General features: G+C 40.0%; 2 protein-coding genes across 6 annotated transcripts in view; both read right to left on the bottom strand.

Annotated features, from left to right (window-relative positions):
- Positions 1–677: 677 nt before the first annotated feature.
- Positions 678–21,904, bottom strand: ryk (receptor like tyrosine kinase). 5 transcript variants are annotated; one of them, XM_088313830.1, is made up of 16 exons: positions 21,237–21,904; positions 15,541–15,662; positions 15,361–15,460; positions 14,821–14,952; positions 14,624–14,698; positions 13,419–13,560; positions 13,247–13,347; positions 12,221–12,304; positions 10,882–11,007; positions 9,339–9,425; positions 8,489–8,558; positions 7,914–8,046; positions 5,735–5,844; positions 5,502–5,661; positions 3,095–3,231; positions 678–2,542 (listed from the first exon to the last, which is right to left on the bottom strand). In XM_088313830.1, the coding sequence occupies exons 1-16, from the start codon at positions 21,457–21,459 to the stop codon at positions 2,431–2,433; spliced, it is 1,914 nt and encodes a 637-aa protein (XP_088169956.1). In that variant the 5' UTR covers positions 21,460–21,904; the 3' UTR covers positions 678–2,430. The 5 variants fall into 5 exon arrangements, with proteins under 5 accessions (XP_088169956.1, XP_088169958.1, XP_088169957.1 ...); XM_088313832.1 differs by having other exon boundaries at positions 13,419–13,557; XM_088313831.1 differs by having other exon boundaries at positions 14,624–14,695.
- A 1,379-nt stretch (positions 21,905–23,283) lies between these two features.
- The window catches only part of sned1 (sushi, nidogen and EGF-like domains 1), a 27,990-nt gene continuing 23,416 nt past the window's right edge, over positions 23,284–27,857 (bottom strand). The window contains exons 27-32 of the mRNA XM_088313950.1: positions 26,999–27,100; positions 26,581–26,700; positions 24,831–24,918; positions 23,993–24,072; positions 23,890–23,923; positions 23,284–23,606 (exon numbers count right to left, since the gene is read on the bottom strand). Coding sequence (XP_088170076.1) covers positions 23,892–23,923; positions 23,993–24,072; positions 24,831–24,918; positions 26,581–26,700; positions 26,999–27,100 — 422 coding nt within the window. The 3' untranslated portion in view covers positions 23,284–23,606; positions 23,890–23,891. The remainder of the gene's footprint in view (positions 23,607–23,889; positions 23,924–23,992; positions 24,073–24,830; positions 24,919–26,580; positions 26,701–26,998; positions 27,101–27,857) is intronic.

Raw genomic sequence — 27,857 nt, 5'->3', positions numbered from 1 at the left:
GACTTATGACAGACTTGTCCCCAAATGCTATGGAAAATCATCAAACTCGTTTTCAAACTTCTGACAGCAGTATAATAGGAAGCAATTCATTCCCTACGCAACTTACCTTCGTGAATGGCCGCTTCATTTTGCAGCGAAGGCCAGCGATCAATTTTAAACAAAACATGCCTACTCAAATGTATCGAACCTATTTTGGATTTGCTCCCAAGCTGTTTTCAACACTCTTAACTCATTCAATCCATAAAACATACATATACGTTTTTGAAAACGCAGTCGGTCCCTGCCTCCCAAAGACGTATTTATACGTCTTAGCCTTTTTTTTTTTTTGCCTCATAGCTCTGTGTTTTTATAGCAATTAGAACACAATATTCTGCTGGCCTCGCAAAATCAGTCAAAATCCAGAAAAACGCTGGAATTGAGAGGTTTCATCTAGTGGCAATTTATGGAATAAAATGAGTTTTAATTGGTTAATAATCCAAATAAATGAGTGAGACCAGACCAATAGTATCCATTAATTTTGGGGAAAAAAAAATTAATTTAGCATATTTAGACAGTGACGCTGTGTGGTTAAAATGTGGTAGTGATCAGGCAAAATTTGCCGTGCGGTGCTTTTACACACATGGATCAAGGAGAAAGATATTAGCTGGTTTGTCTTGAGGCAAAATACGGTGGGAACATACATTAAAGAAATAACATTTAATAGTGAATGAATACATGAATTCAAGCACCATCATTCAACATGCAGTGACCGGAGAAACACCCCAAAACACCGTCCCCCTTCCCACACATAAAAAAAACACCCATCAAAGTATTTTGACCGTTTACAGCAATGCAGATAGATTTGTGATCAAGATCAATAAATCCTAGTGGTGCAATGGATCATCAACAACGGTTCAGTCCGGGCACAATCCCCAAAATGCTTGTTAATTACACCGTCATTGTGTGCTACGGCACAAGTCACCGGCGTTAGTGGCTAGCAGCTAGCTGTTAGCTTTAGCAACAAGTGTCCAGTTGGTATTTCATTGGTTTGCTTTTTTTTTTCTCTTCCTTTTTTTTTCTCAATATTGTGGACCTAGATTACTTTGTAATGAACGCTTCATGTTTAAAGAAAGTAAATGTGACTTAAATTGCACTTTGAGGTCATTTTCATTATGTGAAAAAAAATGCTAAATGTAACAGTCTTCATTTATTTTATAAAACACTTTTGCTCATTAAATAATTTTAGGAAAACATGAAGCTCAAAATGTCTGGCAGGATATATTATTTTATACGCTGTACCTCATAAAATAAAAATGTATCCTGCCTTATTTAGCATTAGGTTACATTCTTAAATCCTAAACATACATATAATACATTAAGATTTTTTTTTTTTTTTTTTTAAATGGGCAAACGGGATTTATAAAACAAATAAAGACAAAATTCAAAATTTTTTTTTCCCGATCCAAACCCCGATTTATGTGATCTGTTGCCTTATGGATGAATCCTGTGATGGGTGGTGTTAAATGGCAGGAAAAAAAGCGACTAACCTGGACATCAGGAAAGCCCAGGTACCCTTGAGAGATTGTGGAATATAAAACATCTTTCATATATACCACGGAAAAAAAAAAAAAGCATCACAACCACGTCAACAAATCCGGAATGCATCCCAGAAACTGACTTTGCGGAATACCTTTAAACACAGTGTAGCGTCTCTGATACTACATCTAAAGGCGTGAAATTAATTTGTCTTGGTACAAAATGCAATTTTTTTACACTCACCGGCCTCTTTCAAAAATAGACAATGCACCGAAAGCTGTCTTAGAGTCAGAATTCCTTCCAACGCAGCTGCGTAAATTTTTGGTTGTCTTGCCTCTGTTACGTCTCTGGTACCCTCTCTGCTAATTTACAAACATGTGACTCAGTCACCCTCATAAGGGCCAAAGAATGCCGGCTTTTACATTTCGACGGCCTTCCCTCCCCTGCTGGAATGATCTTCTACACAGGTGGTGTCCAGCCTCTGTTAGGCTCTAACAAATACCTCTGAGGGTTGCCAGGCTGAGTTTGTCCCCCAATTCCCAAGCGTGGAAAAATGCAGACAGTGTGAAAGCGACCAATGCTTAATGTTGGTGTAATAAGTAAAGCGGCACATGAAGAAAACTGTGCTTAAATTTCTCGCTGTTGTACCGTGCATGTTGCGTCTTAATGGGGTGACAGAACATATACAAGTGAATGCCAAAGTGCCTTTAAAACACGGCACGTGAACGTTGGTGGAAAATTCCCATCAGGAGAGTCCTCGTGGAAAAAAGATCCTACGGAAAAATACTTGCTATGCTGTAAAAAAGCTATATATATATATATAAAAAAAAAATAAGACCTGTACAAAAATGGGAAAAAGTCAACAGCCTCCATTTAGTTTTCTTTGATAAGGCACAAGTAGGATCCAAAAGGTTTTTACACGTAAGCTCCCAGGGCGGCGTGAAACTCTGTGAGGCACTGGACCAGCTGCTGGAACTTGGGTCTCTCCTCAGGGTCCAGAGCCCAGCAACACGCCATGACGGCGAACCTGCAACACAAATAGACAAAGGAGGGATTCATATCAGCAAAGGAGGGAGAATTTGGGCACACGCGACGGGAAGTGGCTTCGGTATGTTTCATTTTGCGGCCTGCAATATTTTGGAACAGTCGCCTCATCACCTTTTGTACTTGGCAGGAAATCTCTGCACGCCTCACTGACTTTCAGTTGTGTCAAAACACACACAGAATGTCGGAAATAAAGCAGAAAGAACAGCATAATAATAATAAAAATGATCAAAAAAAACCTTTCTGGAAAAAAATGCCTCAAAAAAAAAAAAAAACGTTCATCCAACAAAAACTTTTTGGAAAATTACTCCAAAGTCTAAAAATGGGGAGTTTAACTTTTCATGGTAAAATATTAAACTTAATGAAAAAAAAAAAAATAACCAACATTTTCTGGTACTATCCCTTAAAATAAATGACTATAAATGGATAAAAACAGAAAACAACATTTCATCCAGATTAAATGATCAAAACCTGTTGTAGCCTCGCAACCTCCCTGGCGGAGCTCCCGATAAATTAGGGGATGATTGATACGTACAGTTCATCAGGACAGTTGATTGGCTGCGCTATCCTGTATCCGTCCTTCAGGTAGGCCGACATTTCAAAGGGGTCAATGTCGACATATGGCGTCTGGCCCAGAGTCATCAGCTCCCACAGCGTCACGCCAAATGCCCACTGTGCCGGGAAATTAAAAATGATTTATTATGGAAATTATTTGTGGACATCCGGCAAGACAAACATTGCAATGGAAGTAATACATTTGTTAGAGAGGCTGTTAACGAGTGAATGAGGTCATTTGCTTCAATAAACCAGACGAGCTGTGCAATAAAAACCAAAAGAAAAAAAAATACACATTTAAAAAAAAAATGGAATCCAAACATTTTATTTTTGTTGTTGAGACTAAATATATTTTTGGACGCTCTTAGAGTAATCTATTGAATAAAGTTTTTTTTTTTTTTTTTAAAGGGGGGGATTTCTTTATCTGCTGAGCCCTTTGCTAACCAAAAGAGAAACATTTGAAGTAAATGCTGACATATGGTCACTCCACAGTGTTGTGTGCATCCATATTTGTTCCACATAGCAACGTAACTTGTTTCAGTCAGTCTGCCTCACGCCTTGTCATTTGGCTTAATTTTTCCAAAAATAGTTAAGTTCTTTTTTTTTCTTTAGAGTAGATGAAAGTGGTCGCTCCACAATGTTGTGTGCAACGTAGTTCCTGGGCGACACGCCACTTATTTCTCCCACTTAGTCTGCCTGCTTCTGCACACGTTGCCCTTTTTGCGTCAAGTGTACCCCTCGTGTGACCATAATAGCTTTTTTCCGCTGATATGTGGTTGCTCCACAATGTTGTGTTGGGCCATGTTTATGCGCTACCGAGCTATGCAACTTAGTTTTTTTTTTTTTTTTTGTCTCCAGAGTAAACAAACAAATGGTTGCGCCGCAATGTTGTGTGCACTTCCAAATGGTGATCCCAAGCACCTGTTAGTGAACTTCTTGCAAACAGCCGGTGTGTAATTGCCGTTACGAAACCAAGCGAAACGGCGCCTGCGAGGACACGCTGGTGTGTGATTCACCGCTGCGTACTACGTTTGGACGTGTGAGCGAAATCACCTTTTGTCAAAAGTCATAGTCAATGGTGACTATTCAAATACTCTCGTATTCGATTGGCCCCTTCTTAAGACGTCAGAGAGGACGTGGGGCAGTGATGATGTCAAGGAGCAACATGTTCATTAAAGGAAATAAAGACCAGAGCGTTCCAGCTGGGTATGATAAACAATCGAGGGCACGGTGAATTTAAATGTGTCATGCTAAGTGTGGCATGTTGAGCGTCTTCTCGTCTGGACTTCCCCTGAAGCGCAGTTGTTCGCTAAATAGCAGGTCTCGGCGGACGGCTGTTTGGGGCATCCATTAGGCGACAAGACTAGAAGAGGAATGTGTTTGAGTTGAGTAGAGGCCGCCACTGTGAATTCCTGCACCTTGACGAACATGGCTTAAATTTGTAGAACCTCTAAGGTGGAATGGAACTAGACGATATTCCCCTTGGAAAATACAGCAATACCCGTTTTTTTTGCAGGGGATCTCTTACAGCCTCATCCACCATAATTGAAAATCCACACACATCTTTCTTCCCATTTTTTTTTTTATATGTACATATACTTTGATCCCTCCCACATGCTTTGATGACATTTAACACTATTTATTGTTCCTCAAGAAATAACATCACCATAAAGAAATTAAAAGATGTGTTCACATACTCAATTTGGAAAACTCAAAAGTCAACCACCTAATGCAAAATGCCATGGGTGGGCTAACGAAAATTAGCACGGATGTTACGGTAATTATGAAACTTCAAACTGCTTCTTTAACACTTGGAGCAGCAACACATACAAACGGCGCATAGGAGATTAGTTATGGACATACTGCATATTCACTCTGATCGGTGGAAACTATTACTGCAGCTTATTAGGGTAGCTTTCTGCCTCTACTTCTACACTGTATCTTGTCTAGAAGACCTCAATGCTGCCTGGCATAGTGTGACAACGTAGTAATACGTTGAAGGTGCACAGCTCTAAATTTGAACATGTCTGGATACAGTATTGCCAAAACCAATCGGAAAATAATGATTGCTTAATCTGCAATCTAGCACAAATTTTCATGTTCTTATTTTTACAGTAAACAGGGGACGTATGTAATCTTAACTCTCAGTCTGTTAGTATTGTTTTTGCTCGACATGTCCTGCGGATCAGAGAAAGTATAAAAGTGTGTTTAATAAAAAAAAAAAACGTTTTAATAAGTTGAAGTGTGCTTAAAGTGTATGGCAAAGGTAAAACTTCTTTCTTTGCAACCATATTGTTCGCGGAAGCCAGCGGATGTAAGCGGAGAAATGGATGAGCGCACAGCACTTGCACACACACACGAACACTTAAAACAAAAATGGTTCTTACCACGTCGCTGGCACTGGAGAAGTTGTTGTCGAGCAAGCTTTCCAGAGCCATCCAACGCACGGGCCGGTTCTCGTTGTCCCCCAGGCAATGGTAGTCCATGGGGAACAGATCGCGGGCCAGGGCATTGTCGGTGATCTTCACCTGCATGTTGTCATCAATGCTGAGGGGGAAACTCACGTTCAGGAGAAATCATTTGCGGGAGATTATTTTACCGGGCGTTGATGGACACTTACACGCAGTTCCTGGCAGCGAGGTCTTTGTGGATGACCTCGCGGCGGGCTAGGTAGCTCATTCCGCACGCGATCTGTATGGCCATGTAGACCAGGTCTTGCTGGGAGATGGCCTGGCAGGAAGCGAGGGGGAGGGGTGGGGGGGGACAGAGCTTGACAACAGGAAACACAGGGTAGCGACTGACTGTGACTGCCCTCATTTCCTTTTTGGGTAAAAATGTGGAAGGAATCATTTACAACAGGGAGTCCAAATCACTCCATTTTCAGTTTTGTATGAAGAAGGTAACACGCAACTTAATTGCACTCCATTTACCAAATCACTGTGGTTACATTTCACACTGGGTGGCAAGGAAGAGGAACAAAAAAACATTTATTATCATGTCTTACTTATTTGCTTCCCACCAATCAATCACTCCCAACTAAAATAACATTCAACACCAAGACGAATAAAGATAATTGTTACAGCAGCAGCTGAATCGCGACCGTTTACTGATGTCAGACGATGCATCGAAAAGGTGAGATGGTGGTGGACTGATTTCAGAGTCATAACAGCAAGATATTTTGGCCTTGTTGTAGACGACAGTGCAGCAAAAAAAAAAAAGAAAAAAAAAAAGGAAAATAAAATTCACGCCTGGAGCACACCTCAAAGCGCTGGCCGAAGAGCTGAACCCCACCGGGGAACCGAACTCCCCGAGATCCTGCTGTGCCTTTTTAAATTGGATGAACCTGTTCAGTGTTTCCTGCTGATATATGATACGATATATTCTAAGATTCGAGATCCATAATTCACATTTTTTTTTTTTTAGATATTCCATACCTAAAAAAACAAAACAAAAAAAAAAAAAACTAAAACTAATGCTAAATATAAGAAAACAAACCAAATGATAAAAAGTAGCTGAATCCATAAAACAAAAATCTAAATGAAATAAGAACTAAAAATCCACAATTAGTAAAATTATTCTTACAAAACCTACAAGCTAAATCTTTTTGGAAACTCACTGAACTTTTTTATTCAATAAATTTCACGACACGCTGATGACATCGTGTGTATGTATGCAAAACCCTCGAAACGATTTTTTTTTTTCCTTCCCCACTCAGCTGTTCCTTAGCAAATGATTATTCATTTGCATTTGTCCGAAACAGCTTTGCAAGCTCATGTGACGATCAGGCTTGACTTGGCATGATGAAATGCGCTCATTAAAGATTGGCAATAAATCTTTCACGCTGTCAGATCAGGTGTCAATCCAGCAGAAGGTGGCTCGCCGGAGGTTTTGCGGTTCCAGCTGCGTTACCTCTAGTTGTGTGCCATCTGATCATGATACGTGAAGACAATCGGCCTTTTGTGTGCGTTCAAACAGAGAGGCTTTTCATCAATCAGCTCCGTAGATGCAACATTTGCAAGATGGAGCTTGCCGACCTTAGCAAAACTCTTTTTGCAGCCTTAGACATAAACATGCGAGTTTGAAGAAATATTATTAAGAACCTTTTGGCACTGGCACGAGAAGCGGCGTTGCTGTTGCAATAAGCGCGGCAGCTGTTAATCAGGTTGCATGACGCTGGAGCATTTTTTTTTTTCAATATCCCTGCTCACCTTTTTCTTTACAACTAAGACAATTCAGCGCACTATCAGAATGTGTCTTCCTGGTCATGTTTTTTTTTCTCAGTATCAGTGCCACTTTTGGCCTACGAGGACACAAACCTTAGTAAACTACTGTGCTGCAAAGCTAACACGACTTGGCACGTTTCATGCACTTGTCGGCTTCATTATATCTTTATTCATCCATAAAGCCATTTGAGCTTTCATGAGATAACCTGCTAAGGAACGATGTATTCACTCATTCACTGCCATTGACGGATATAAAAGTCAGAAAGTGCACTTTTTCACCTGGGCTGGTAGTGAATGAGTTTCAATACACTCTTTGTCCCGGCTAGTAAACATTTCAGGGCACTCGTATCACAACTGTGTCGAATGGTAAATGTTTTTTTTTTAATACGGATGCACTGATAATGATATCAGTGCAGAGACTGTACGCTTGCACTTGCGCAACGTCTCCAATACTAGGTCAGCTGATAACAACATGTCATAAACTGTATGCACTACACGATTATGTCCGACCTAAGCATGTGCTGCAGTTTTTCAAAAGGAATCAACGCATGCTTGCTTTCAGTTTGGTACCCTCACCTGTGGGTTGTTAGCCTCAGCGAGCTTGCACTGGCGCAGGAACAGCTTTAAGTTGCCCCAGGCCATGAAGGGCAGCAGCACCATTGGTTTCTCGCCGTCCTCCGTGCACACGTGACTGATGGGTAGCAGGTTTCTGGGAGGGAAGGGGGGCCATTTGGCATAAATACAAACTCACTGGCCACTTTATTAGGATCGGAAGCTATGCTGGCAGGGATTTCTTTCAAAACACTCTAAAACGGAGGCGAAGGGGAAGAGGAAACCTTGGCATCGTGTGGAGGAAAAGGTGTCGGCCAAAATTTGTCAAGTTAAGGTTAAATTCTCTTTCACGCAAAATTCAATGTCAAGTGCATGCACTCTGGAAGGTTATCCTGGACTTACTCGTACCCACTGAACAATTCGGTCACAAGGTCTGTGAGGACTTGCAGCTTTTAGAGCAGAAATGAAGTAGTTGCTCTGTTTACAAAGAGTCTTTTCAGCTCTGTAACGTGACCTAAAATGACCGATTTCCGGCTCACTTTCAAGCATTGTGTCTTCAAACTTTCAGGCAAGAAAATGAGTTAAAAAAAAAAGCTCACCTGTGATGAAGGCCGCGAAGCTTGCAGCTTTCAGTCAACATCATTGTCACCTGGACCTCCGACGCGTGGTCTGCAAACATGACACACACCTGAATATTGCGCTTATTTAAATGAGACGCATTTTTTATTTTTGGGGGGGGTACACTCTGACATGATGTTTTATCTGTTAGGGAGCTCCACCTCTTATTTTTTCTCCTCTGCCTGTCTCGCTTTTCTATCTCACCAAAATACAGTTAGGTCCATAAATATTGTGACAGCCACACAATTCTCATCTTTCTGGCTCCAACTGCCACTGCAATGGTTTTGAAATGAAACCAACAAGATGTGCTTTCAGCGAAACTTTGAGGGTGTTTACCCCAATGACGGTGTTTAGTGGTGGAATGACAGCAGCGTTTTTTTAGGGACCAAAAGAAATGGGACAATTGACTGCTCAGCTGTTCCATGGCCACACGGGCACGAATGGCTGCCGATGAATCTGGTTCCCTTTCTAAGGCAAAGATGCGTAATGTTACATAAATGCCGATCCAAATTAATCACCTGACCTGAATCCAATCGAGCATGCATCTCACTCGCTGAAGACAAATCACATTTTGATTGCTTAATTACTTTTGGCACCTTGAAAAGCGGGCGGTATATATAAAGCTGACTGTTCTAATTCCCACCACAGTTCACCAGATTTGGATGTAAATAACATCAAATTGAAGCTGAAAGTCTGCGTTTGAAGTGCATTTTCTTTTGTTTGATTTCAAATCCATTGTTGTGGAAAAAGCTGAAAGTTTTTATGTAAAATAAGTGCTTTGACACAATAAAGGTTGGGGGGGAACTGACTAGCATTAGCGAGCGTGGATACCTTTCACGGTCTTTACAAAGACTGGCTTTTCCTTGGCGGGGTCCTTTTCATCCAGCAGCACGCCGTGAAAGATGCGACCAAAGGTGCCTGTCCCAAAAAAAAAAACAAAAAAAAAAACGCCCAAACAAATCAGTGGCTTGTTTTAGACTTCCAGAGAAGCGGGTTAATCACCGCGCCAGGCTACAGATTTAAAACGCTTTGTCACATTGGGCAGAACAAGACTGATTTCGTCTGCGCTCCAAAGACATTTCGGAGCTTTGAACAAGGGCAGGAGAAGCCAAGCGAGCGCACATTCATCATCACCGTTGTCTAAACTGTCAGAGGAGCGCTCGAGGCGGCAACTCGAGTGAGGTGAGCAACAGAGCGTGGACGTAAAGTTTAGAAAAACATCTGAGCCCTGAGGCCAATTGGGCTCAACAACAAGGTTAGTGTTTAACCGCCTCCCCTCCCACCTGTGGCGTGTGCGTCGAGCCTGTCCGGACCAGTTCGCAAGCGTTCATTTTTCACCGCAATGTTAGTGCTCCTTTTATTCGTATACTGTCATGCTAACAGAGGTAAAACTTTTGCAGCCGAGCGTTTGCTGCAATAGTCGCAGCGGGGATGTTTTAATCAAGATTATTTATTTCATTAAAAATGTTATTATTGGGTTTTCAAGCACTCTCGTAGAAAGCTGATTAATCTGTCATAATAGTGTAAAAAAAATAAAATTAAAATAAGATGCGAGCCAAAGTAAAAAGTAAAAAAACATGCAAAGTGAAATCAATTTAATTCCCACATTAAAAGAACGCAAAAATAATTGCTCTGAAAATACCTGACAAATTAATATACTGCATGGTCAAACTGCGGCTATACAAAAATGTTAAAGTAACATTTCAACATTCGGAATTGTACTACAAGTGTTTAAAAAAAAAAGAAGGAAGGATTTATGAATGGTGCTTATCAGAGACGAGAAAGTTTTAAAATATTTACGTTCCGACTGCACGTTCCCACACACAGGCGAGTGCCCTGCGTCAGCATTTGGAATTCGTAAAGACACTACCGTAAATCCGCCACAGTGGGCCAAACTCCAGCAGACTGAAGTACAGTCTTGCTCACTCCATGACGAAGCTAAGCGGCGTCCAAAGCAGCCAGCCAGGACAACGGAGACAGAATGGAGGTAATGAAGAAGACGAACAGTTGCATGACCAGAGATCGCAATGGGTTTGTTTTATATAGGGCACTCTTTACACTCTACTACATTGTGATGTTGATTTCAATGATGAAATAGTTTTAAAAATGAATGGGGATCAATGATCAAAAGAAATTTGCTATTAATGTCTTTTAACTTTCAGGAAAATATTATCGCAAGGAAGAATTATCGTTATTGTGATATGAAATTACCTATATTGAGATATTGCATAGCACAAAGATTTTTTTTGTATTACCATACTATATAGTAAGACCAATTCGATAAGCAATAACAAAAATGTACTTCTAATTGCTAAATTAATAAGTTCTCATCTTGAAAAAAAAAAAAAATATATATATATATATGCACATGTACCTTCGTGCAAGACATCCCGCAGTGTGACCCTTTCCCGAGAGATGGCGATATCTTTGACTTTGGCCTTGGCCTCCATGAGGGTCACACTCCTCAGGTCGTTTTTCTCGATGCGGAGAGACGGGAAGCCTGTGATTCAGCGAGGGAGGAAGAAGATCCAAGTGTAAACAAAAAAGCCCGGGCTTAGTACTTTTACTGGTGGAGAGTCTGCTGTACATCAAATCGACAGCATTCACATGACATTTCTCTGAAACCTCCTGGCTTGATGCTAGCCATTTGTGTCCATCTCTCGTCCTTAATATCTTTCCAGATTGACCAATTTGAAGTTTTGAAAATGTCTCTTGACAATGACAATAATTAAACAAATCTGCTAAAATGGATTTGGGGCTTTATGTTTCTCTTCAAAGTGCTTTGCTGCCATCTTGTGGTACCTAAGTGCAAATACAAACGCTTTTTGGGATATGTCAATTATTTGCATATTTTTTGCAAATAACGGCAGAGGTCTGTCCTCAACTTCCTCAGATAGCTGCGTGGTGTACAAACAGAAAGATGCTCGTTATCAACGTTATGCAGTAAAGCAAACAAAAATAAATCTTATATAAGTTACAGCCCACGTGGGCACAGCCAAACATGGCCACAAACGAGCTGAAAGAGTAGAAAAACCGACCCAACCGATGAAAATGAAATGAATTAAAAAAATATATACTTTTTTTGCACATTGTTTTCTTGAAACATTATAGCATAACAGAGGAGAAACATAATGGCATTCAAACACTCCTCTTGCATCCCCGCAAGAAAGGGAAATTTTTTGCCATTTTCTCCATTATCACGATAGACAAAAATTAGAGGAAAATTTAGCGTAAAACAGTCAAAGGTTCTGCCTGTAAATCTAATCATCGTTTTAAGTGTTAAAGGACTCAAACAGTTTATTTCATTCATTATACACAGTATATATTTTAATTACTCAGCTGATTAATCTGAATTTTTACCCTGTCGAATATCGGAATTGCCCTCGAGTTAAAATAGGATAACATCCCGCATGTGTCGGCTGAATAACACAAACCATGTAAACCTGACCCTGTGTACACTCACTGTACACACAAACGCGCACACACTCTGTGTACACTTTGAGATAAGGACGCACTGAGCAAAACAAGCAGATATCGTCGCGAGGCAATACCAGTCATTTGAGTATTTTGATGTTCTTGTTATGTGTTATGAGATAAGGTGAAGGCAAGGTGGTGGCATGCGGGTTGGGCTAGAGGAGACACAGTGTGCATTAATGGCGACCCCTGGAGGGAAAACTGTGCAGCCAAGTGGCATATGTGACGATGTGACTTACTTTTGGTCTCGTGAGGGGGGGCACCGGTGTTTTGGAAGGAGGAGGAGGCGAGCTGGAGAATGGGTGCGGAACCAGGGTGGTTGTCTGACAAGAGGAAAAAAAGGCAAAGAGGGAGGGCAAGGTTTCAATGGGGTGCTCACATTAATAAAAGGCGTTCACAAGCCACTTCATTGGGAACACTGCAAAACAATGTGCAGCATGAAATACGCGTCGCATCCACAAGAGGGCGACAATGACATGAAAGACTTCCCCGTTTATGTCGTCATGCGGTTGGAAACTTTCTGTTAAGTGTCAAAGCCTGAAAGATGAATTTCCATCTTTCTGCAACTATTCTGGCCCTTTCCAATAAAATTCTTGACCGTACAGTAGCTCTGCATGGGTCAAAATCATGACAGCTTATAAAAGGTGTGAGCAAAATAGCTTCACAGGTGCTCGATCCAGCAAGTTGACTTTCAAAAACTGAAAGCAAATAAAAAATGTTTTCATTGTAAAACATTGAATTTGTGAATTGAACCAAGTGGCGACACAGAGTAGCCATCTTGTGACAGCATTTCCGCCCGCTAATCGCATTTGGACAAGGACACAAATGCTGGAATGCCACACGATGACAAAGTGTGTCATCATGTGCTGCTATGTTGGCTCTTATGGCATTTTCAGCAATTTTCATTCGTAATGGAATGCTTCCCAGCCGCCTGTAGGCTCTCTCTCTTCAGGTTGTGATCTTGGTACAATTTATTATTTTAGCAATTTTCACTAGTAAAAGAATAGTAATCAAATGCAGGGTAACATTTTGAATCCTTATCAATGTTTGGGTGTTCTCTATTCAGGTAGCCATTTTGTTCAAATCTAAAATAAATAACAGCAGCAAGGGATTAAAGAGCCACATTTTCCGGATCCCCGTTTTAAGGGAACAGATTAATTGACTTTACATTATGTCGCACTGTATCGTTTCAAAAGACTTGCTATTGTTACAGCTTGGAAGGTGTCACTTTATTGTTGCTTTGTGAGGATTAAATAAACTCTTACTGGACACGGGTGCAGCGTTGTTGGGCGTGTCGGCTCGAAGGTACTGCGTGGTCTGAGTGGAAGGCTGAGAAAGTCCCTGTGAGCTTCCACTGTCGCTCACACTGGAGGAATGACGGCAAATAAATCAAAGAAGTCGATGGGCAAAAACACGGAGCAAACCAAAAGCACCAACCTGTCTTCCATTTCCACTCTCTTCATGCTGTGCAGGTGCAGGATGGCCAGGACGATGGCGACCAGGAAGATGACGATGCAGCACACGCTCACACTGATGTAGAACACCTGGGTGGAGCTGGTGGGAGCAGTCACGCCATCTACTGAAGAAACCCGCCCCCCCCAAAAAAAAATGTTATAATGCATTTCCATGATGGTTCTTTTTTAATTTTTTTTTTTTTTTTTTTTCAGAAAATTCCACAAAGAAGACGGCCACTTGTCATATTGCTACTTAAAGCTTTAGACTGCCTGAGGTTGTTCCAGCCTGCTGGAGCAGAAGTAAGATGACCCACTAATGGTGCTGCTAATGGTACTAATGGCAATGTGCTCACAAAGGAAGCCAAACATTACATAAGATGCATATCCATATGATTTGTAGTCCAAAAAAATAAAAAAAATAGACCAGTCACGGACATGGACAGTTCATTAACATCAATGGACTACCATATGCTATATTTACTACGCCATCATTGATTACAATTCTGGAGTCACTCCGAGCCATCGACGTAAAAGCTTGTAATACCTCACAAAAGCAAATGATCTGAGGTATATCAAACTCTTTTCCAAATGTCTTTGAGCAATGAGCGAAGTAATAAATAAAACGATGAGGTGACTAAGCAGGCAAAAGGCAGAAATTAATCTTTATGGAACGGACCGTTGTGCCCGACTAGTTCCTTCTGTACGGAAGCATTACAGCTATCCATTTTTAACGAAACAGGCTTACATAAATGCACGTAACCAAACTATTTTCCCTTGTTGCTGTCTTAAAAAAAAAAATCTAGACTTTCAATCTTGAGGCCACAGAATGCAGCACAGCTCCCGAAAAGTGAGGGAGGAGGTAGTATTTTACAACACTTCTCACGCAGTTCAAGTGAGTCAATAGATTTGTTCTCAAGCTATTTTCTAAACATTAAAATTCAGGCTCAGACATCGACGATCCCCAACGTAAAATTTGAATAATCGCAAGCAAGCAATCTAAATACTTTTCAGTGTCATTAACACAAAAAAACAAAAAAACAAAAAGAGAAAAATGTCTGTATCGACGAACGACATTTTTTTTGTGTCTCTGTGGCAACCCATAAGACGGAGAAATTGAAAGGGTCAACGAATGCCACGCTGGAGGCTGTGGATGGAGCATGAACTCAGAGATCACAAGTTGATACTCACAGTCCGGCTGCTGAGGCGGGTGAAGGGTGTGGTTGTTGAACGGAAATGGAATCTTTGGGTCGGAATCTATTCCTGCTTGAAAGAAAAAGGACAAAGAGAGCAACATTAGCGTTTTACTTTAGACAGCCAAACAGTTTTTCATCAAGCAAATTGATCTATGCCACATTTGCTTCCCCACACAAGCGCCACAAGCTTACTTTTGTAGCACATTTTCCTCCTCTTGAAGTTGAGCACTGTGTAGTTGTTAGCGTGAAGCGTCATGTTGAGCTGCACCGTCACGACAGCCTCGCCGTCCACCTTGCCCGAACAGAAAAGGTCCACTCGAAAAACTGTTAAAAAAAAAACAATAATTGCGAATGGCGTATTTACACAGTGCTTTATCGACACCATCGCGGTGTCCAAATCACTTTACAAAGCCTTGCATTCACTCATTCACACGCACATTTATACACGAAAGGGCGGCTGCTGCCATGCAAGGCGCTGCCAGGTCCACTGGGAGCAAATTAAGGCTTGGTGCCTTGCCCAAGGACATTTAGAGAGCGCACAGTCCGAGTCTCCACTAGAGGGCGCCCTCTAGTGCAACGTGAAATAATTTATTGAATTAAATGTTTAAAACCACCATTATCACAATTTTTTTGAACCCAGAACTGCTGATTTGATCAGTACAGTTCAATGTATTTAACATTGAATATCAATCCAAGCAGAGGACCAGGTAAAAAAAAAAGTTTTAAACAAACCAGAGGGAATGCGGGGAAGCTCGCCCTGGCTGGAAATGTTGCTGCGTGGTGTGTTCATGGCAGCAAGATTCTCCACATGGAAACCTAAGCGGTAGTCCACCTAGGAAGCAAAAAGAACTCGGCGTATGAATAAATAAATTCTCCTGTTGCTGTGGAGACTCAAAAGATGTTGGCGTTCACCTTGGACTTGGAGTGCCAGGTGAAGTGAAGGCTGTTGGTCTCACTGGGCACTGGCATTGTGAATGACATGGCGTTGTGGTTCACCACGTCGTCACGGACGTAATAAAGCTCGGCATCCAGACCTGCATGGGGAGAACACATCAAGACAGACCTTCATTGAGTATTTGAGAAAATGTAAGAGAAAAGGAGCAGAAGGGGAAAGTTGACACTGGCTGACCGACATTTTTGATCAGCGTTACGAAATATTTTGAGAAAAAAAAAAAGAATATAGAATAGAAAACTGCTTCATTTGTCATATTTACACAAACATTAAATTGCAATCACAATACTTGACCTTGTTTCAATAAAGATTGGGAAATAATGAATTGGCGCTTCTAGCTTGGTAATAAAAAACAAAACAAAAAAAAAAACAAACTCCCAGTTCGTCATGAGCAGACGAGAACAACGTACGCCCTCAGCGCAACTAAACGAGAGCGATGGCCCGAGCACATCTGCAAGCACTTGAAACCTCTCAGTGCCCAAAGTGAAGAAGTTCAAAACGTTCAAGTGTGGGCGAGCCCTAAAATGAGAGCAATTTCACCGAGGGGTTAAGCGAACGGTTCACGCGAGTCACTATGTCACCGCCACTTGAACGCAAGAGTGTGAAGCCTCAACATGTTTATTTTGATAACGAATCATGACCCAAAAAAAAAAAAAAAAAAAAAAAACGCCAGGCTGGAAGGGGCTTAAAGCTCTCCGTCCTGACTGCGGATCTCGTTTGAAGGCAAGAATGTGCGCAACAGCCTCGGGCTCTGACCACTTTCTCACATTGACTCAATTAAAAACATCTCAGGCATTTGCTGCCAGCTCAGGGAGCAGATGGGCGAATCTTAAAGGGGGTATCTACAAAGGCCGCGTGTGGGCGGCGGGGGTGGCAGTGGGCGTGTTAACCTACAGGGGCTGATTTTCCCTCAATTTATGAGCAAAGATCAAAAAGGACAGCACGCTCGTCGCTATTACTATGCTAAGACTCTTAAAGGAAGGAAACATGAGCGCATAACACACTTTTTTGGACGCGTTCCTTTATGCCTGCTGTCACGCGGTCACTGTCAAGAGTCTCTCGCTTACATTCCCCAAATAAGAAGCTCAGTGTGCTTGCCACAAAATGTTTGTCAGTCTCGTTTGAAGTTTGCTGTAAATAATTAAGGATTGCATATTTCAACATCAAAAGGTTGAGCCAAACCATTTCAGTCACGATGAAGAACGTCTGCTAGCTTGGTACCAACATGTAACGTGAAACGCCGTACACATGCTAACAGAAATTAGCATGGATGTTGCGGTACTTGCAACGCCTCAAATAAGTGACATCATAGCACACAAGTGACAAACAAATCTCACAGGCAGACATTCTCTTTGCTCGGTGGTTGAGACCATGACTGCTGCTTAGTAGGGGAACTTCTCTGCCTTTTCTTAAATACACTGCATCTCTTATAGCAGAGGTATATGTAATATTATTTTATCTATAATATTATTAACTTTTTTTTTTTTTTGCGCACGTCAGATTAATGACCTACCTTTTTAGGATATGCCCAAAAACCTTTTTGTTGACTTGAAAATCAATTTGTGTAATCCATTTAACTCATTCACTGCCAGCATAGGTAAAACGAATTGACTTTTTGACGTATATGGCAGTGAACGATTAAAATAAATAAATCGTTAAATTTCTTGCAATGTATCATTCTGTACAATGAAAATGTCATTGTACATTAGATTGGCAATATGACGAAGATTTCATATTGAAAAAAAAAATCTAGTGAAATAAAACATAAGCTGTCAATATTTTGACATTCCAAACGGTTCAAATTTGAGCTTTATGAAAAGTTGATCCCTAAGAGAGGATTATTAAATCAATGTATGTGCAACAACTTGTCTCACTGTGGCATTCAAAAATGTCAGACCCTGAGATTGATGGGTGACTGACTGTCTTTTTTTTGCTAAGTACATGAATGTACCTTTTTGTGTTTTTTCTCTCTCCACTTTTCACTTTTTTTTTTAAGAAACAGGTTAGCGCCTGTGTCAAAAACGACTGCAATTACGTGTGGTTCAGCACCATCGACAGTAAAAAGCGTAGCCCTGCAACAGATTGTGCTTTGTCGCGATACTGAGGACATGTTGTGCTGGTGGCGGAGGATTAATAAACAGCTGGAGTCAAACACACAATGAGTGGTCTAATGGGCCTCCTGTGAGAAAAAGTGCCCCGGTGCTGTGATAATTGCCTTTCTCTGACTTGAACTCCGTGTGCCTCCCTTGTCTCGACGTGAGGCCGCCGGTGCGCTTTGATCGCAATTATAGCGGCCCAACCAGGCGTGGCAGAGCGACCAAATTTGAGCCGTCAACCTGAAAAACTCGAACCCGGGTCGTGGCAGGAAAAATCAACATGAGGTTGTCACTTGTTCAAATAAAAACAAAACAACAACTAATAACTCAAGTTTCCTTTTGCTCGCAAATTGGACCAATGGAGGCTAAATGCTAACAGAGATGCTAACAAACGTGTTTGTCCAGTGGGATTTGGTGTTTTGAATTCCAGCGTGGCAGCGTGTTTATTTTGTTTTGAGTGATCACTTCCTTTGGGATCAACACATCACCTTCCCCGGGGCAGGAACACTCCAACTCAAGTGCACTTGACCTCCGTGACGGGCGACAAACATCATTGCTATTATTTATTAGCGCTTTTTTTAATTACAGAGGTAACTTGAAATATCATCATTTCACATGGACATGAAGCAAATATGCCGTGGATCACATTGCAAAAAGCGAGAGAACAAAAGGTGGCATCGAGCAGGTGTACTTTACTACTTTCAAGACAACGGGGCCGCAGGAGTGACTGCCCCGTTACGCCTTCGACGTCGAAAGTTTTTAATATTTGCCTTACAGCGACCGTTGCTTTCGACGCAGGCGTCAAAACGTCACACCTCTAATCTCAGAATATTCCTCGCATGTTGCTCTTGATACCAACCCCAGATTAAGAGGCAGGTAGTAGCATGTTAGCACGGGATGCTAACCTTCTCTGTATTTTCTAATTGAACCGTGAGCCAAAACGTGAAAGGCGGCCAACAAAAACTAGCAACTTTTCAAAGCCACAAAAGTGCGGTTTTCATACACTTCAAAAGGACCATACATCAGCCGCCTCCTTTGATTCAACGGAGGGCCTTGGGGGGGGGCCGACGAAGGCAAGAATCCCAGCCAGGCCGTCCATACCGTAATAAGCACCTCACTGATGCGTGCTTAGAGGGGAGGAGGCTTGTTTGCTCTACAAATAAACAAACATCGGACAGGTTGCAAGTCGGGAGAATGATTTAATCGTGAAGAAGTCTATTTTTAGATTTTCAGGAGGCTTGGTGAGGCCATGCGTACGAGGACAAATATTTTTGAAATACCCGATTTAGCGAAGGAAATTCTCTGGGAGGGTACACACCCACGTCTCCAAAACATGAAAAATTTGAAGACCCAAAACACCAAACGATCTCAGGAAATCACTGATGTGTCCCTGTTGCATTTAAATAATAATAATAATAATAATTTGCCCTTTATTAGTCCCACAATGGGGAAATTCGAGATTCGAACCCAGGCCTCCTGGGGAGACTGGGTCCTGAACGCGGCGCCTTAGACCACTCGGCCATCCTGGCAGCCAACATTAAAGATGTATTTATTCCATCAATATACCTAGGAAATGACAATGTCCCATTACTGAGAGCTAGTTTTAAAACAGCTCCACAGTGTTGGTGACCCTTGACCTACAGCAGTGATCCTGACCAACTGGTGAGATTGTCTACTCGTTCTGTGGTTTTCTAGTAGTATTTTGTTTGTTAATTTCTTTGTTTTCCTAATAATGGTGCATTCCAATTTTTTTCCTGCATTATATGAGCATATTTGGTCAATTTTTGACGATTGCAGGATGACATATATATTGTATAAGACAAAATGCTGCAAGACATTAGAACCACAAAATACATGATGGTAGAGGACCAAAATGTAACCCCACTGGACATCCTTTGCATTCCAACGCGTTTTTTTTTTTTTATACGACACATTCATCACATGCAAAAGCGATCAGGGACGATGGGCGCTCTTCCTTGCTACGCAAGACGCAATACGCACATTTTAGTAGGGTTCAAATGTTTACCTTGCAGTCCACTGGAGAAAAGTCTCATTTGGTAAAGTTATCAGTGAAACATTTCCATCTCTTGTCCCGGAACAACTTGACATGCAGATGCTGCATTTCTATTTTATTCACCAGGTGTCAATATTACATTTTTATTCTTGATTTTTTTTTTTTTTACATTATTTATAAAACCGTTTTATATTCTCCCTAAAATTTTTCTTCTTGGGTAAATGTCTATAAAAACACAAAATATGACTTCAAGGAAAAACAATGACCTATTTATTCTTGAAAAAAAAATACAAACCCAATACCCAAATGCCCCAAAATTGTTTTACTATTTAAATTGAAACTTTTTGGCTGGCATCAACGGGTTCTACTGGATGTAGCACCATAATTATGAGCAAGAAGAAGAGGCAGAGAAGATTCCCTACTAGGTGCAGGAACATTTTCTCACATTGCCTGTGAGTAATGTATGCTTTTTGTGTGAGATGTTGTGTGGGAAAAGTAGTAGTAGTTTGACGGTTTATCATTAGCGTTACAATTAGGGTTCGTGAGGAACACAAACTGGGCATTCACAGAATACCAAGCGTGTCAAAAAGATTCCAGGCCTACAACCTCGTAGTGTTCCCCTTTGCAGGAATCCCACAAACGCAATCATGCAACAATTTTCCGGGATCCTCCGCAGCATCTTGATGTAGTTCACATTTTCAAATGGGGACCACCTTGATTTACCCCCTTGAGATTGTGAAAGAGGAAACAAAAATCACAGGTGGTTGGGAGGGTTGCTCCTGGACTGCACTTTCTACTCAGCCAGGAACTGTCAGATGCTCAGTGAGCAGGCATGTTGTCAAGGTGATGTAGTTACCAGTTGCCACGAGTTGTGCAACAACTTTCGCTTCTGCTCATATATATACACGTTATGGCTGCAACTAATAATTATTTTGATAAAAAAAGACATTTAATTTCCATCCTTTTGTTCCAAAACAGCACAGTTTTTTAAATTGACAGCAAAACAAATGCAAAAAAAAATTAAATATGAGTTACTCGTTTGGTCTGAAACATGTAAAAAAATGGTCAAAAATATTGACCATTATTTTCCCAAGTAAAAGCAAATGTCTTTCTGAAGAAAAAAAGATAAGTCTACTTTAATTTGGATTTGGCAAATTTTAAATCAAACAAGGTCTCTAAACAAATAATACCCTTGAATCCAATTCAATAAAAACAATATTGGACAGATTAACCAATCCTAAAAATAATTATTAGTTGCAGCCCTAACAGAAACTAATATTTCTGTATTGCTTAATAATTTATTTGTTCTTACTCTTTTCATGAAGATTTTTCATCTTTCGCTAATGTGTATTATTTTCATATTCACAATTTTCTGGTGTTTTTTCCTGTTATGTCATTTTTTTTCCTAATTCCTCCTCCACTTTTTCCTAATTTTGTCTCATAATTTGTAACGTTTTCTTAGTTAAACGTGAGCTCAAAACAAGCAACAATGACTTTGAAACCAAGTGGATGACAACATTCCGTCAACAAAAGAAGTTTGCCATACCCAATAATCTGTTGAGCTCATCCACACTCATGTAAATGTTGACGCTGCGATTGTTGCCACTGTTGTCGTCGTCGAGCCCCGAAGCCGGAACGAGGGCCTCGTGCAGCAGCAGCAACATCCCGATGAAGAAGCTCTCCAGCGGCCGCCACTGCAGCACCGAGAGCGGCCATCGCCAGCGCTCGGAGGGGCCGCCGGAGCCGAGCAGCGGCAGCCACCCCAACATGGCAGCGGTCGTCTGGCTTGCAAGTTGTCGTCCGCCTTCCCGAGTGTCCCTCTTCTCATCCGTAGGTGAACTTCTGAATCCCCGGGGGCGACATTCCTCGTCACTCTTCGCCGCCTCGCTCGTTCCCCCCGGCGGGCCTGTTTTTGTCCTCAACTCGCTTAGCCGAAATGGGCTAATTTAGCCGAGGCGAGCTAATTTGGCTAACTTTTCAGTGCGGCTGCGGGCTCCGTGTCGGGAGATTTACGACTTTCCCACCCGCCGCACATAAAACAATAAACCGCTACAACAAGCACATCTATCCTCCAAGGTTAGTGAAAGTGATTAAACGTGTTCCGAATCCAGGCTAAGACATCCAGCTTTCCCCTCCATGGTTGTCTCGTTCCGTTTCTTTCCCCACCACCACTAGCTCACTTTTCGCTGGAGGAGCGCGCATGGAGCCGCGGGGGCGCGCACTGTGCGGCTGTCCGAATGCCGCCTTTATGTGCTATGGTAAATGCAAACACTGAGGAAGACTTTCTGAAGTAGATAACGTCGCTTAAAAGCATTATGCCACATATTTCTTCATAGTCGTTTCAGTGCCCCATATATGCTATTGTATCCCTCGTATATGCTTACGTTTCACTCTTACTATAACATAATCTTATTGGCCATTATACAAAACCAAATCTATCCTCCAAAATGCAAGTGTCAGCAGTAATTCCGAGGTTTGCGAAGGTATCATTCACTCAAAATGCCGCCTTTAATGCTGTGGTCAAAATTAAGATATACTTGAACACCATGTGAATTCTCTAGTAAAATGACTCTTATTTTCCTTAAAATACATAGATATATTTTCTCGGGTAATACGACTTTTTATCCTTTAAAACACTCACATTTTTTTTAGATTATCTGAAAAATCACTTTTTATCTTGGTAAATACGATTTTTCCAAATCTCACCTTTTTGCCGCCTTTCCATGATGTGGTAAATACAAAGACTGGCGATCACGCTTCAGGTAAACACGTACATTGGGAACAGTTAAAAAACACTGCAAATTTAAGTTTACTTTCAGTTCCACATTTTTGCTAATTGATAAGACAATCTAATAAGGGGTTAAAAATGTAGGTAAATGCTCAAATCCCGATGATGTAAGGCATCATATTGTCAAAATGTGCTTTTTTTGCTTACATTTAGGAAAACATGACTTTATTCCAGTGTAAAATTAATACACATTTTCTAAAATTTCTATTTTATTCAAAAAACAAAATGTTTCTCAAAAAATGCTTTTCACTAAAGAAAAATAAATATTTATTCTTATAAGATTACCTTTTTTTGGTAAAAAAAACCAAAACATATTTGATATAAATTAAACAATTAAGAAGTTAGCTTGGAAAAAACAAATCTAACTTTTATTGAAAAAGTAATTTAATTACAAAAGCAGAATACTCCAAGATTTTTTTTTTCAAAAATAGACAAGTCCAAAACATTCACATAACTATAAAATTATGCTGAAATGGTATTATACTTTCATCCAACCATTATTCAAGCCGCTTATCCTCACCGGGGTCGCGGGCGTATTGGAGCCTATCCCAGTTGTCTTTGTGAATAAAAAAAATAATAAGTGACTGTGAAATCCTCCAATTTCAATCCAACCATTGGCACTTTATATAATATGATTATGATTATGGGTAGGTATTTTGGAGGGGGCTACGCGGTTACGTATGCTATTCTTGTATTTGTAAAGGTGCTTATACTATAAATAAATGTATAACTCCAAGAAGAAAAGGCATAAACCCACTGGACATTTTAACATTTTTATTATTAAAATATTCACCTACAAAATTGGCCTATGAACACTATTTACAGCATAACGAGCAGTGATGCCTGCCAACACATAACAATAATAATAAAAATCAAAATATTTTACAAAGAAAACACGCCATCATCAGAGGGAAGGAGAGATGAATTCCTGCAATTCACGATGAGACTGTCGGACGTTTTGGGGCCTGAAATGTTACAGTGTGTCCTGACAGGATGGTATGGCATCAACAACACCAGCGTAACCTCGTCTAATCTTATCTTATCTCGCAACAAGCTAGTTCAAGTACATTATGAACACCAACGTGGACATATCCGTAGTGAGGGTCCTTGCGCCGGCCTCCAAATGTTCTAGAATTTAAAAATAAAAACACATCACATGTCAAGAAACGCAACAATGCACAAATAGATTGTTACCTTGACTTACAAGTTTAATTTCTTACTTAATGGTTACAAAATGATGCGCTGAAGTCTTGAGCAATTTGCTGATGTTTTGGGTCTTGTTTGACCTTTTCATTTTTCATGGAAAGTTTCGTCCAATTTTGTAGTTTTTAGAAATTTTTAGCCATGCCAATTTAGGGATTTTACAACTGCTTCTTGTGATTATTATGCAATTTAAGCAAAGCAAACAAACCTTCACTGTTGTCTGCTTGTTCTTCTGACGGTTACTGTAGGAGATGATAAAATAATTAGTACTTTGTCTTATTTTAACTTTGTGACATCCGATTTGTACTCACCCTGACTTTTCGTTGGAAGTGTTGATTCACAAACTTCTTGGTAGCAAACATCCTGCTGCACTTTATATGTTCTTTTGTACCTGCAAAAACAACATAAGGAAAGAAGATAAGGAAAAAAAGAACAAGGATTAGAAATAAATAAAAGTTTAAATTTAACGGGGAAAAAAAGTTTTATTTCATTTGACATGTTAAATATTTTTAAGGAAAAGCTTATCCTTCTAAAGTGACTACTTTTTTTTCCTCTTAACAAATGTATGACTATGACAACTGCTTCTTTGGTAAAAAAAAAAACATTTAAAAGTGGGCTTTTCAAATGAAAAAATATACAAAAATAAAAAAAATCTAAAATTAATTTTTGCAATTTTCTTCTCATAAAAGTACCAAATATTTCTTCTGATTTTCTAGAATAGAAAAAAATGTTTCTAAGAGTTTTTTCCCCCTTATTAAATGTACTTTAACTTTTTAACTTTTTTTTCTCGGAAAATAAAATACTACACGTACAACTAAAAATACTTTATTCAGTTTTTTTTTTCTTTCAGAAAAACATGACATTATTTTTATTAAGGTTGTAAACAATAAATGTCATGCATATTAACATGTATTATACCCTGTTACTGTTTATCCATATTTTTTACTTCTCAATTTTTACTCACTATGTTTACTATTTTACATACAGCATCCCAACAGGTGTAGAGTGGCAAATAAACGAGTCTTTTTTTTTGTTAATTTTTGAAAAAAAAAAACAATTTCTAACAAGATTGCATTTTTATTCTGGTGCCATTTTTATTCTGGTAGTACTCCTCTCTGTTTCCGAATAAAATGCAACTTGGTGACTTACACGTAATGGCAGACGTCGCCCTCCCACACGGGTACGCTCTTTGTCTCCGAGTAGAGTCGGGTGCACGGGTGAGGCACTCGCTGGCATGCTGTACAAAAAAGAAAACATCACAATGTGATTATTTCTGCAATCTACTTATTTAATTTTATTTTTTGCTTTCTCATGGTTCGGAGCACTGGTTGGTTTTACTGTGACCAACTTTTTTCGCACCTCCAGATTAATCTTTTTTTTTTTTTCGTACCTTCACTTAGCAACTGTTTTCATGCTAACGTTCAAGTACATTAATTTATTATTACAATTCAATGCCGATATTTTGTTTGTTAAAAACTCAAGACTTTATTTTGTAAGATTGCTACTTTTTTAATTTAAAAGTTAAAAAAATATTACAAAATAAATATCAAAAAAAAAATATCCTGTAAAATCAGTATGTAGCTCTTCAAAGATAACTTTTTTGTTCTTGAAAAATACAAAAATCTAAATAAAAAATCTTGCATGGTAACTACTTTTTAAATTTTTCTAACTTAGTTCTTCAAGCAGCAGCACGATGGTCATCTGCTTAGCACGTTCCAAAAACATTCATGGTAAGTTGACTGAACACTCTAAATTGTCCCGACGTTTGACTGTGAATATTTGATGTTTGTCATCTCCTTTGCAAATCTTCCATCATCTGACACAACATTCATACCACAAGGCCAAGGAGCCAGTACGCCAACGTGCAAGTAGCCGACAGTAAAATGCAGGATGAATCTTTTTGCGGAGCCTCATTCCCACATTAATCGCTGACAAAACAAAAAGTGTCGCAGAACATTACCTTATAATGTTTGTTGTGTTTTCTTAAGTGTTGTCTGTTTTTGCTGATCTTAATTAATATTGTGGAGTCCATATAGCGCTTGTGGGAAAGAATTATCCTCTTAGTGACAATATGGTCTAAGAAAAATGTAGAGAGCTCCTCTAAGATTTGAACCACAGACTTCTCTGACCACAAGATCGACTCATACCATAAACCAACAAGCCACAGTGCGAAGGAAAGAAACACTCTACTTGTCACGTTGGCCACCATGCATCACAGTCCGAGAAGTTTTAATTAGCACGTGACAAGTGGGGGTGTCATTAAAGCCTTGTGGTCTGTGTTTTTTTTGCTTTGGTTGCCAAAGGTCCTGGGTTCAAAGCCGGGTCAAAAATCATAACCCAAGTGCAACAGCAAAAAAAAACAACACCATTACTCATCAAACAGTGGCACATAGTAGTATTTCAAAAGCCACAGACTGGTCGGCCTCAATGTTTTAAAAAGAGACATGTCCAGACGTTGAAGGCAGGACGACCTTTCTACCCTAAGCGAGAATCATACAATAGATCAACGAGCCACACGGGTAAGAAAATGACGCCATTGTCATAAAGTGACCCATGTGACAACGGCCGAAAAGCTGGAGAAGCAGCCAATTGATGTGCGATACTGTTAGAACAAGGATCCCCTCAGGGAGATGAACTAGAGAGCTCTCGCACATTAAATTTGAATCACACGCCTGGACCAACGAGCAGAAAAAAAACGCATTTCTTCTCATATGGTAGCACATGTGACAAAGGTGGAGATGTGTCAAAAGCAGCCAACTGATGTGTGACACTGTTTTGGTGACCTCTAAGCGAGAATCATTACCCAAGACCAATGAGCCATGCAGCACAGGAAAAAAAACATTTCTTGTCATAAGGGTTAATTAATATTTATGACTCTTCTGTGTCCAGGTAAACGTACACAATTCACACTGTGTGCCTTTGAAGCCAGTGGCACAGTCGCAGACTTGCGAGTCGCCGCCGACGTTTCTGCATGAACCGCCATTCAGGCAGGGCACAATGAGACAGTTCGTGGCCAACTCTGAAACAATAACACAAATGCATTTCATATACATCATACGTAAAAATTACAAAATAATCTTTAACTTTAAAATCCACAAATTTTCAACCAAAGTTAAGTTGATTTAACACCAATTTAGTGTGAAAGATTTTGTATCCTGCTCAAGGGCTGGATGTAGCAAAGCATCCCCCCAAAAAAATAATCGAGCCTTCTTTGTATCGAAAGCGGCCTGGACGCCCAGTTTAAAGGTCCATCCATGTACGAGTGTGCTCTTCGTCTTCACTCGTAAGAAAATCAAGTGTGACAGCATCACACCTACCAAGTTTAGCCCTGGATGTGGTTTCCTCTTGAATCTCCAACGCCAGGCTGATTTTGTTTGTGGTCTCCTCCATCCTCTCCAATCGAACAGGCGGCTGGGGTTCTGCCAAGCAAAAACAAACAGATCTTTCAACTCAACTCACTATACAAAAAAAGCAGCAGTTTGGCAAGAACATTTTTTTTAATAAAAAAAAAAATGGCTTCAAGCTGTTTAATGCCATTTCTTGTTAATGTTGATTGCCCAACAAAGACAATGACACACTGCTTTGTTTTACAAACGTCTGTTTATCGTAATTCTAACACAATGCAAAATGAGATGGCTATCAAATCGCGTCTGTGTTGCGGTGTAACTCATTAATGCAAATGTGGAGCAACACATGTAGACAGATAATTTAAGAAGCATTGACCAGAAAGAGCAGTGCTATTTTTCTTATTAAAAAACTCAGATGATGAAGAAAGATGAGTTGTCAAAAAAAACAAAAACAATAACATTTTATTTTTGATCACACAAACAAAAAGATTTGGAGTTATTTTTTTTCCAACAAAACAACTGTAAAAAAAAAAATCTTGAAAAAATATTGCATTTTGTTTCTAGAAGATGTGACTTCTTATTCTTCAACAATATTTTTGAGAATCAACTTTTCTACAGAGAAACAACTTTATTCTTGAATAAATACAAATAAATAAATAAAAATAAATAATAAATAAAATAAAATTTCTTACCTTAATACTTCGGTTTTTTTTTTGCTAAAAACAACTTTCTTTAAAAAAAAAAGAAAAAAGAATGTGTTGTTCTGAGTGCTTTACAGTAACTTCAATTGAGGAGTCATTTAACACACTGTGGAGTCACGCTTGTGACC

The sequence above is a fragment of the Idiotropiscis lumnitzeri genome, chromosome 13, assembly GCF_059441095.1.
Source record: "Idiotropiscis lumnitzeri isolate Australia: NSW breed Sydney's pygmy pipehorse chromosome 13, RoL_Ilum_1.0, whole genome shotgun sequence".
Taxonomy (NCBI): domain Eukaryota; kingdom Metazoa; phylum Chordata; class Actinopteri; order Syngnathiformes; family Syngnathidae; genus Idiotropiscis; species Idiotropiscis lumnitzeri.
This window is presented reverse-complemented; position numbering and strand designations above follow the sequence as displayed.

Bases quoted from the DNA above. Each gene is read 5' to 3' on its own strand.
- ryk (XM_088313830.1), bottom strand. From the start codon at position 21,459: ATGTTGGGGTGGCTGCCGCTGCTCGGCTCCGGCGGCCCCTCCGAGCGC. The intron at 11,008-12,220 runs GTAAGTCACATC...GCTGAATCACAG, and splicing joins CCCCCCTCACGAGACCAAAA to GCTTCCCGTCTCTCCGCATC. The intron at 5,662-5,734 runs GTAAGTGTCCAT...TTTCCCCCTCAG, and splicing joins CTCGCTGCCAGGAACTGCGT to CATTGATGACAACATGCAGG.